At 33.0% G+C, this 12,358-nt stretch overlaps 1 protein-coding gene across 1 annotated transcript; it reads right to left on the bottom strand.

Moving 5' to 3' along the window:
- Positions 1-5,783: 5,783 nt before the first annotated feature.
- LOC145063268 (auxin response factor 19-like) lies at positions 5,784-9,988 on the bottom strand. Its single transcript, XM_079010857.1, has 11 exons — positions 9,691-9,988; positions 9,325-9,437; positions 9,114-9,209; positions 8,979-9,035; positions 8,734-8,889; positions 8,568-8,652; positions 8,032-8,483; positions 7,836-7,962; positions 6,774-7,765; positions 6,518-6,708; positions 5,784-6,433 (listed from the first exon to the last, which is right to left on the bottom strand). Exons 1-11 carry the CDS (start codon positions 9,731-9,733, stop codon positions 6,253-6,255), a joined length of 2,493 nt encoding a protein of 830 aa, XP_078866983.1. The 5' UTR covers positions 9,734-9,988; the 3' UTR covers positions 5,784-6,252.
- Positions 9,989-12,358: the final 2,370 nt, after the last annotated feature.

The following is a 12,358-nucleotide window of genomic DNA, read 5'->3' as shown; positions in this document are numbered from 1 at the left end:
TGCTCCAATGCTGTTAAAAGAAATATATATATTTAATAATATAATAAGTAATAAAAATCATCAAAATAAAACAATAATATATTGTATCTCTTACATCACACAAGCGTGGCCACACAGACTCTGGTACTATATGGGGACGGTATTGATACATCTCTGGAAAGTATTTAGAAAAATCTTTTTTAAGTGGTAACCCATCACGTCGTGCCATTCTGGCAGATAACTTCCTCAAATCCCTCATCCGGTCCCTGTATCTTTCCTTGAGGACATTATTGAATGTTGTATATATCGCCTCATTCTCCGTTGTGTACCACCTATATTTTGTCTATAAAAAAAATAAAAAGTATACTTAAAAATAGAAAGTAAAAAGAAATGAGTTTAAGATACAATAATAAATATTTAATATACTACCCTAAAACGCGCAAACATCTGTTTACAAGTCTTTTCCGTGATGCTCTTATATGTAGGCCACACATCATCCATACTCTGCCAAAAGAGATCCATAACCGCGCTATGGATAGAATGATCACCAAACCTACAAAGAAACTTATATAAGTGTAATTACAACATCAAAAATTAAATATTTAAAAGATGAAAACACTAACTTATCCCCTTCTTTGTGGATAATGGGCAATGATGAGTCATCAAAATCACCAGCATTCGAGCCATAATCACCCGTAATATCTCTGGAGGCAGAGCCATGTGGTGTCAGTGGTGTGTGTGGCATGACCAGTGTATCTGGCGTCGACATCTTTATGCCCCCACCCTCAAAAAAATAATCCTGAAACCCATCACCACCATGGGTTCTCGAAACTGTAGGTGAGGTCCGACAACCCCTTTGTGGGTGGAAGGGTGGGGGTGGGGTGGGGGTGAGGGCTGGAACCCATAGCCTGTCTGTGTAAGTGGAGGTCGGGGACAATAACCTATCTGTGAGGGATGTAATCGATGGCTCATCTGTTGGGGTTGGGGTTGGGGCTGGGACACATAGCCCATCTGTTGAGCCTGGCGCATAACCCCAGCTAAGTCTGCTAGAGGATCAGCCATGTTGGATTGCAGAGCAATGGCACCTTGACTATTGGAGCCTGCGACTCCAGTGATCATAGGCATGTAGATCGGTGTGAGCAACGTCATATGACATGGCTCATCAGTAGAATTAGGGTATGCCCTCCCCCTACGCCCCGTACTGCCAGGAGAAGGGTTTTTCTTCCGACCTTTATCATTCCGTCCATTACCCGACATGCTGCATTTAATAGAACAAGAATGGTCAGATATATAATATAAGATTCATAAGTCAAGACAAAACAAATGTTTAAAACAACGAGATGTCCATACCAAACTCATTAAAAAAACAATGTTTCATTATAAGGTTAAAAAAGACAATCCTCCTAACATCAACAAATACAATGCTCCTAACATAAACAAAAGATAATGCTCCTAATATTCGTCCCCATCATCTTCATCTTCAAATTCTTCTTCTGAATAAAACAAATTGTTTCCATAATCTTCGTCTTCAGAACCTTCCTCTTCTTCGTCTTCCTCCCTAGATCCCTCATTCTCGTCATCAGATATTTGCTCATATGTATTTATAGTTGAGGCTAGGCACAATCGTTCTGCACAAGTTACAGTAACAGGTGACTCAAACCGTTCTTCACCCTGAAAGATTTCTTCTGCTTCCATTTCAACTTCGGTGACTTCAAATACCCCTCTTGGTTATGTTTTGATAACCGCCCACTTATCTTTCGTCTCATTTGCCATTGAAGGGTATGGTGTATAAACCACTTGTTCTGCTTGTGATGCCAAACAAAATGGGTCGTCAGTTTGAAGTCGAGAGTTGGTTTTGACATTAATCAACTTGTTTTTGTTGACTATTACACCATCTTTATTATAAAACTAAATACAATTAAACAGAACAACAGTCGAGGGCCCGCTACTATAATACTCAACCTCTAAGATCTCTTGCAATATGTCGTAGTAGTCTGACTCTTGTTCATCATTAAACGTCTCCCCTCTCACACATACTCCAAAGTTATTCGTCACACGACCCTCACCGTATTGTTGAGTGTGGAACTTATAACCATTTACAAAGTATCCATTATGAAAATGAGCATGTCTCGAAAAAATCGGAAAAAAACGCCACCGAACGGAGGGAAAAATCGGTAAAATAGGGAAGAAGGAGGAGGAGGCGTTCACTGTGTTGGAGAGGGTTCGTTCACAGATTGAATGTTTTTTTTAATTAGTGTTTTAGTCTTTGAGCAAAAAGGCGTATATCTGATTTTCATTAAAAATCTACCAATGGATCTACGACGAAATACAAAAAAATTCAAGTTTAGGGCAAGAATCGAACTAGGGTCACTCGTGGAAACAACCAACACAGATACCATACGGCCGGGCATGCCACATCCAAAAATAATCATCCACTCCTCATTTTATACATTACGACTTTGCATTATTATTATTAATATTAATATCATTATTATTATTATTATTATTATTATTATGAATAATAATAATTGTTTATCATTATTATTATTACTATTATGATATTTTATTATTATATATTTTTTTATATTCATATCTTATTATTATTATTTATACATACATACATACACATACACAATTACACAAACATTCACATATACCCATAGACACATACATTCATAGAGGTTGGTCAATGTGTATAACCATGTGCACCTATAAATCCGTTACTCCTTTTCACACATTTACTTCTTTCACATACAATCACACATACACACATATGTACATATGTGTACATACACATACACGATTACAAAAACATTCACATATACCCATAGACACATACATTTATAGAGGTTGATCAATGTGTTTATGTATGCATGTATGTATGTATGTATGTATGTGTATATGAATCTATATGTGTGTGTGAATGTGTGTCTTAGAATGTATGTGTGAATGTACGTTTTTATAGGTATATATGAATGTATGTGTTAATGTTTACTAGTAATACATGTAAAAATTAAGTTTAATGGTATTTTTGTAAACTCATAAATCATTTTCCTTTTTCATGTAACACCGTTAATATCCACGACATTCTCCATTTTTTTGCAACATTATTAGGTGAACCTGCTACTACAATTAACAATGATATTTTTTAACAAAAATTAATGTCTACTCGTAATATCTGGAAAAAAAAATTAATGGTATTTTTGTACAAGAATCAAAGTTTATACCCTCCTAAGTCATTTTTTGTATTATTATTTTAGATAATGTAAAAAATATAACTAAATCGTGAATATTAGAATAAATAAATAAACAGTTATTCACAAAAAAGGATCAAGTATAAACTGATTTGTAAAAATGATCACGATCTCCAAAAGTATTCATTTTAGATTAATGAATTTTGTTTCAAATGATCATTAAATAGTACACTATGTATTCACATTTTTTATTTTTTTTACATCTTGGTCAATCCTTTATTTTGGAATAATATATTGGAACTAACTCCACCCAAATTTAAGAATATACCTAATAGTCACTCCTACATCCACTCTTACCACATTATACAAATAGTATATAAACACGTTAGAACCATAACATTATTCGTAAGAACTTAACTTAATCATTTGCTTTTCCATAAAAAATTCTATGAGGCCACTCTAGCAATCCATGAAAAGAAAAGCAGTTACAACCCGTGGTAACTAGTATAGTTCAAACAAATAATGTTTTTGTTAGAAGCTTAATCCATTTCTAGATGCCAATGTAAATCATTACGACTTTTATCATGGTGGATCATATCCACTTAAGATGCCTGGTTATATTATCGAAGTTATGAAGTGTGCTAAAGAATACCAAGATAAGGGACTTGTAAAGAGTCAGAGTAGTTAATACACATGTTGAGGCTCTCCTAGTAAATGTGAAAAAAATGATGAAATGAGTTTCTAATATTAGGAAAAAAAAAGTTACAAAAACTGGAATGTCGATGAGAATAAGAAGATTAATAAACTTATAGAAGAAGGAGACAATATTGAGATGCTATTAGAATTAAACAACATTTTATTGGTCGAAAACAAAGAAAATATATCCGTTATAATTTCTAGATATGTGGCCGAAAATATAATTATTTTATTATTAGTTGTTAATCAATGTAACATCAACTAAAATATATAACCCAATTAATTTTTTACAACCCTAGTTTAAGTATCTTTTTATACTAAAAAATATATTTTATACTGAGTTTATGTTAATCGAGAATATATTCTGGATTTTGAAATTCATCTTTCGGATTTGTTTTTTTATAAATTGCAATTCAAGACACCTAATCACCACCACTTATTCACAAAAGTGATGGATATGCACTCTCATTCAATTGGCTCTATCTCCTAAATTAATGGATAATCACCACCAATAGTCCAATATTAGAAGAGTCATATATGCCTTTATGAGGGTTGGTACGTCGAACACAATCAATTCATAAATCTACTACACAACATATTTTAATCAAGAAGTCACATTATGTTGCAATAAAACAAAGACTTTTAATTTTCTCTAGCCTCTAGACTTTTAATCTTTTCACTTTGGTTTTGATGGACATGGATTCCACTTTCTTTCCATAACCATTGTTTATCTCTATAAAGAAACATATCTAGTATATAATACTAAATGAATATTGGTACGTTGCGTTGAATAAAATTATAAAATCAAAATTTTAGCAAATATATATTGGAAATAATAGTGCTATTAACATTAACTATGAAATAATAATTTTTATCCTGAGTTGATATATAAAAACGTAATTATTTTGAATAATATTATAAGATAAATATATATTAAAATCATATCATTCAATGAGATCTACTCAGAGTTTGCGTGTGTATAAAACGAAATTTGGTTTTAGATTTAGTGTTTCTTTTAACGTTATGTAATATGAATATATCAATTACTTATATTAATATCTTTTTATTTAATTTGATTAATTATTTAAAATATCAATCATTATTTGTAATGTAATTATATATTTATGTACTTTTAACTATTGATATTTTTGATTAATTTAAAAAACCACTTATAAAAAAATTCAATTATTCCAAAAAAAAAACGTTATTTGATATTGTTAGTCAATTTAGGTTTTACACCTTAAACATTTAAATATTTTTTACTATTTTAAAAAGTAGTCTTTGAATATTTGTTAAGTTTATTTTATATTTTAAAATACTTCAAAAAATGTATCATATTAATATTTTATAACTAATAACATATATAAATTAATAAATTGATTATATTATGCGGAAGGTTAAAGAGTGGGAGGGTTCAAATATATATGTTGTAAGAAAAAAAAATCTTTATAAAATATAATAGATAATATAAATTTTATATAAACTTTATTTGCTTACTAAATAGAACTATTGAATGCCGTAAGCATAATTAAATCTTTTTTGTTGTAAAAACCAAACTTGATGTTTCATCTCGTAAAGTTTCGTATTTGGTTTATGCCAACAATTTGATACATAAATATATTATTTTAATATTTAAAATATAAATATAAATACATGTTAATCATTATCAAATAAGTAAATATCTAAATTTCACACATCCAACACCAACAAGTGAAGCCGCGAAGGATCCTTTGGCTATCAAAAGGTACATTGACTATTACAATTTGTTAATCAATATCTATCATAATTTGTGTGTCAAAATTGTATATTAAAAGGTATATTGACTATTGGTAATTTATTTTATTATATTGAAAAAAAAAAAACAAGTCCAAAAAGTTCACTATCCATACTTGTCGTCAATAATAATAGCAAAATAAACAACTTCGTTTTCATTTTCATAGAATTTGTGGGGTACACCCAAGAAAAAGAAATGGTTGACCCACAAAAATTGACCATGAACTTGATCCACATGTTTTAGACTTAGAATTTTAAAATAGAATAGCAAGAAAGAAGGTCAACCAATAGTTTTGTAATATATAACATCTTTCATTAAATTAAATTATATTTAAACAATCTTCAACACACTGCTACTACGCGAGTTCTACACCTCCTTTGAATACTCCTCATCCTTCTTATCTAACAACCACAATCATCTCCAATTTATACGCAAACCCACATCATATTTTCTCATATCTCCGATTATTACTACAAGATTTACAAATCCAAAATCATCTCTACCTTCATCTTTTTTGTCGACTTCATATTACACGATTACACTTTTCCTGTTCTTTCTCACATGTTCACCTATTACAAGATTACACTTTTCCTGTTCTTTCTCACATGTTCACCTGTTAAAAGATGCAGCAGAATTGTCGTCAAATTGTCCCCTCCATGGATTCCCACTATCGGTCCCACTGGAAGCTTGATTGAGCATCCGTATGTTTCCCAAATCACCATCTAAACTCATCTGCTGTACTTCAGAATACGACAGTATCTTTATACTTTGCACACAGCTCACAAATTCCCTTTTGTCATTTACAAAAACCGATCTCAGAAAAATGAAATTTAAACAAAAAAAAAAGCTTGAATCTTTTCGTTTAAACACTTACTCCCATGGGTCATCACCAACAAGCAATATGTCATTCTCATGATCAACATAAACAAGCTTCCAGTCAACCCTTTGAGAATTTTCTAGTTGACCTTGTATCCCAAACATACAAGCAAGATCATGTCTCAGCTCTTCATACCCCTTGTAACGTGTCACATCGATTGTTCTTCCTACAGACCCTCGTTTTTGGACCTAATTAAAAACAATAAAAACTAATCAACTTAACAATCGATATGTTAATATGTTTATGTTATTACCTTTGTGTATGTTCTCATGCGTTGTTGACTCTGATTATTATTACCCCACACCCCATTCCCTAAAACACCGGAATCCTTAATTTCATTTGAACAATCTTGTTTGAAGGATATATCAGGCATCCCAAATGACTCTGGACTTATCATCAAGTTTTGAGAATGATCAAAACCTCTTGATAACAGAGCATCAGGTGGCAAGATATCGATATTAGCCCCAAAAGAAAGATCACTTTCACTTCTATCCTGTGAGTGAATAACATCACCTTCAAGACACAAGTTTGGGATTGAGAAATTTTGAGGAAGATCACCAGCATCCAAACAGTATGATGTTATAGATGTTGTAGGTTCTTGTGTTTCAGTAGCAATTGATTTGTATTTAGGTTGTGGCAATTCTTGTTTGATTCTTGCATTGGATTTAGTTAGGTCATGAATCATGGAATCAGATTGTCCTTGGTGGTTCTTGATTTGATAGTTTGGTGGAGTTGCTTGACAGGTATTTGTTGAAGGTGATGTTGAACACGAGGGAGGACTGGAATCAGTGATTCCGGGATTCACCCTTATTGGAATTGGTGGTTTGTATAGACTTTGTAAGCAGTTACTATTAAGTTGTTGTTGCAGTATTTGATGTTGAAACTGAGACTCATGTGACATGGATGATGATGAAGGTTGAAATGAAGTTTTATTGGCTTGATGTGGTTGTGTGTTTCCTGAAATTTGTTGTTGTTGTAAGTGATTGTATATAGAATTCTGTTGTTGTTGATGTTGTTGAGGCCATGTGGATGATAATTGTTGGTTTGTTTTAGGGGATTGAAAGCTTAATAACTTGGAATTATCTTCAAAGCTTAGAGAATTTTGAGAAACATTAGAAGGGAATCCATGATTCTGCTGCATGTTCATCCACTGAACCAAACTCAACTTCATGTTCATACCAACATCTTCAATCCATGGCATTGGCATCCCTCTTTTATAACCATTCTCTAACTCCATATCACCATCTGCAACAACACTGTTACATTTTAGAGAGAGAAAATAGCATCTTCTACAATACAAAGGAAGACAACTCACCTTGTTGAGAAAACTTCTGTCTGAAAAATGGAGGTGGACACATGTAAAAGGGAGTCACAACAGGTTCAATCTCCCATACAGAAACCCTACTTGGACGCTCACCAGCTGCTGACTCATCCCATCCCACCTGTCATTATTATTATTATATAATCATATCATTATAAAGATCAATATCATATTTATATAAAATCTATACCTGAATACTACGCCATTGTGAAGTCTTCCACCTAACAGAATCCATATCACTAACACCAGTTATTGTTCCCATGTATCTTCTCACTCCAGACTCTTCAGTCTCAAACATCATTCTGAATCTCATTCCCAATGAAACTTGAGTATACATTGCTTTATTGTACTTTGCTAATGGAATCACAAATTCAGCAGGACTTGCCCTAGGATTGTAGTAGATAGTGAAAGGGCTGTTATTAGCAGCAGCATGAGCAGCAGCAGCAAGGATTCCAATGTGCATACTGTCACTTGATATAACTGATGAGGATAAAGCAGGTTGTTGTCTGTTAGCGCGTCTTATTCCTAACAGAAGCTGTGATTTCTCATCTCTTATGAAGAGGACAGCATCACCAGCTAAGAGTCTTTTAGAGCTTACAAATGTGCTCCACCCTGTTGTTAGTAGATGCCTCTTTGGTTGACCTGAGATTCAAGATGATTATATATATATTATAAAGTGTTTAAGAAGAAAAATATATGAGTAGATAGTTATTAATTAGTAATTACCTCGATAAATATGTCTGAATGTCCAAGATTGATCATGTAGATCTCTAGCTACCAACTCCTGAGCTGGAGGTTGCATTGAGAAATCCTATGATTTTTATGAAATGTTTTTTATGGTGAACTATGGAAGATTCTAGAACATAGTGATTGAATCATATGTATGACATACCAAAGGTGGGAAAATCTTTTCAGCAGCTCTACGAGGTACAGAGAATCCACCATGGGTGCTTGTGTCACTAGGTGTAAGAGTTTTGCAGAAGAACTCAGTAGGCTGTTTGTTTTGCTTCAGACCCATATCAGAAATAAGTAAAGCTTCCTGATCATACTGTGAATATCATGTTTAATAAGCTTTAATTAACATGATGAAAAAAAGAAAAATATTTAATCGAAATTCACTAACAGTTCATGACCTACTTTATTCACAGGTTGAAGTGTCATCTGCGCATATACTTCATCAGTTTCTGCATCAGCCTAATCCAAAAATAATCAAATTTTGTTGAAAGATTTGTCTATGTGATTGTAAGTTTTATGTGTTGTTGAATTACATACATGTAATGTGACATTATGAAGCATGCAGATGAGCTTAGAAGGAAGATTTGGATAGTTTGGTATGTTTTCTGTATCTTTCTGCATCGATGCTGCAACCTGAGAGTAGAATACTAATACATGACTTTCATCGATGAATAAATAAAACTTGAGGCATCTTCTTGAATCTTGATGTATAATTGTAGATAGCATCGAGAAAAAGAAAGAAGATTACTTGTTCGCTGTGACCTTGTGGGAAGTACACCACTAGACTTCCGACAGGTGGCAATGAGACCAGTGGCCCAGCACAAGCGTGCCATAACTCCGAATTCATTACTTTTCTTGCGCCTGAAAATGATCAAAACACCTTTTGATTTAATTAACTTTCAAACTCTCAACTTGAACAAAAAATTCATCTTTTCTGTCACCCACGTTCTCTTTCAGTTCAATTTCGATCAATAATACGTCAAAACAACAAAATGAAGGTTCAAATTCCGAAAATTTCAAGATAAAATCGACTACAGTTTCACCGGTGGACCAAACTGGAGTAAATCTTTTTGCAGGAACAAATTAAAAGGAACATACTGTTAAAATTCCTAACCTTCTCCTGAATTTGGTTGATAAGTGTTTGGAGGACCTTTCATTTTCGAAAATAGCGATGAAGCATATAGTAAACAAGCACAAGAATACGAAAAAGCTCAGCAATTTTGTCACAACCAAGCTGACATTGATGGTTGAAAAAGGTCAAGAAGCAGAGTTTGAGAGGAAAATCTCAGGGCTCGTTTTGGAATTTCTTGGAAAAGGGAAAAAGACTCCGCCGGAATACAGAAGAAAAGACAAGGGAGTACGGAGGAAGCGGAGGTATGACGGTGGAGACTGGAGAGGAAATTCTCAATATTAGCAAACCGATCTTTGCTTTATAGCTTTCATTATCAATTATTTATTCTAATTTTTAAATCATTAGAAGCATTCATTATTATTCATTACCATTTTTTTTAATCCTTAAACAAAAATATAATAATTTATATTTCCTGAAAATTCATTTAACGAGATTAACTTTAACTACAAATAATATAAAAAGAAATATAGTCATAGTCCAGTAAAAGTAATTCAGATAGATATTTAGTTACCAACAAAACATTTTTTTATGAAGGTGAAGTATTGAAGTTTGAGAAAAGAGTTAATTCCGATTTTGAACAAGTAGGCCTCACAATTAATGAATTACGAAGAATATGAATACGAATACATGAATAAATAAAGAATCATGAGGAGTAAAGTAAACAACATTAGGAATAATAAGTTTTAATGAAGTTGATATTAAAAAGGAAAAAGGAATATTGATAGATGATAGAAGGATGGAGAGTGTTGGTAGCTTGAGAAGGTAACATCGGGCATGCAAATGCAATCTAAGCGTAAAGTAAGAATCCGTGTTTTGCTCCAACATGACACTTTGCCTTCTTCATGTTACCAGTTGTCGATGGAGAATATTTATAATATATATTATATATTAAATTGCATGTTTAATAACAAGATAAATTTGTTTTCCATATGCTACCAAATTCGAATCGTCATTGTATGCAAAGGATGAAAATGGTAAAACAGACTGCTATATTTGGATACGTGGAATATGTTTCAAATATATACTTAGATGGATATGTGTATGTTGGGTATGGATCAAATTATAGAGAAAAATAACGATGTATAATTTTGAAAATAGTTGACGGCATTAATTAAATAATTGGTTGAAAATTATTTTTGTATTTTTCACTAGATCTATACATATATAATTTAATAGACTCGTTGGTATATTCTTCATATACGAAACAGATGGAATCAAGATAATCTAGCCCTTAATTCACCATGTCTTAACTCTAGATTATATTCGTTTTCTTAAAAAAATCTAAGTAGCTCTAATTAAAAGAATAAGTAGATTTCAACAATCTAAATGGGACCATCAGTATTAATATCTAAATCCATTAAGGTGGAGGAGTTTGCCATCACTATCGCCATTAATATGTCACTATTATCTATCACATTATCCTTTTTTTTTGAAACGACGAATAATAATAATAAAAACGAACCACTACTAGCAGGGGAACGGAAGTATAAGGTAGAAGCAGAAACATACATGGAATGATATACATTATTATGAACTTAAAGTGTAAATGGAGACGCGGTCCAATTATCCCAATCACTTATTCCTTCATTGCCCCTATACTTTGTCCAGAAGTACACCATCGACTTAATTGCCCTTGCACCATAAATGGGAGAATGAAATACTCCATTGAACACCCGCTCATTCCTAAGTTTCCACAGGTTCCAGATTAGGCCATGACATATGTTGAGGAATCTTATCGCCTTCCTTGGGTTGCTTCCCCAATTTTCTGCAAAAATGATTAATTCTCCAACTGATGAGAACTCAACCTGTTGTAAACCACACCAATTGAAAATAATCTTCCTGACTTCACATGCGAATGGACATTGTACCAGGATATGATCAGAGCATTCCAATCTGTTAACACAAGCGCCACGGTTATCATTTTCTATATCAACCCCTTTGCATTTCAATGCCATTGCGGATGGAGTCTTCCTTTGCATTGCTCTCCATATAAAACAGTTGACTTTGATCGGAGTTACCTTACTCCATTTAAAAGTTGGTAAAACACGATTAGGGTATTGTAAATGTTCCAATTTTTTCCTTAGCAAGCTAACAGTGAATTGGCTACCATTATCTAGTGCACAAGCCCATTGATCTTCTCCTGGTTCCAAATGTACCCTTGATAAGTCGTTTTTGAGATTATTGATGCACCTAATTTCGGTGTTATCAATCACGTTGGATTTCCAATGAGCTTTAAATTGATTGTCTATAAATCTGTCAGACACCAAACATTTCTTCCTAGATTCCAACTCAAACAGAGATTGATATTTTTCTTCAAGTGTAACCGGGCCTAACCATTTGCCATACCAAAAAAGTGAATTATCACCGGATTTGATGTTTAATTGAAAAACATCCATAGTGTCCAACCCAACTTTTTTGAGATCATTCTTGCATGCTGCAATGTTGTTCCATACGCCACTTATTATCGGATTTGAAAGATAATCATGAGGTTTGTTGTGAAGATTATGAATACCTTTTACAATTTTAACCCAAAGAGAGTTTTTCTCAGTTTTAAATCGCCACCACCATTTTACTAGCAAGCTAGTATTCAAGGTACGAATAGTTCCCACTCCTAGTCCGCCTTCAGATTTGGGAGCAACAACTTTGTCCC

This window comes from Lactuca serriola, chromosome 7 (assembly GCF_051521515.1).
Source record: "Lactuca serriola cultivar US96UC23 chromosome 7, Lser_US96UC23_V15, whole genome shotgun sequence".
Lineage (NCBI taxonomy): Eukaryota > Viridiplantae > Streptophyta > Magnoliopsida > Asterales > Asteraceae > Lactuca > Lactuca serriola.
Note: the sequence above shows the minus strand (reverse complement) of the source record. Positions and strands in the feature narration are given on the sequence as shown.

Coding starts and splice junctions, on each gene's coding strand:
- LOC145063268 (XM_079010857.1), bottom strand. CDS start 9,733: ATGAAAGGTCCTCCAAACACTTATCAACCAAATTCAGGAGAAG. Junction 9,036..9,113: donor TTCATAATGTCACATTACAT/GTATGTAATTCA, acceptor TTTTTGGATTAG/GCTGATGCAGAAACTGATGA. Junction 8,890..8,978: donor CACTTCAACCTGTGAATAAA/GTAGGTCATGAA, acceptor TGATATTCACAG/TATGATCAGGAAGCTTTACT.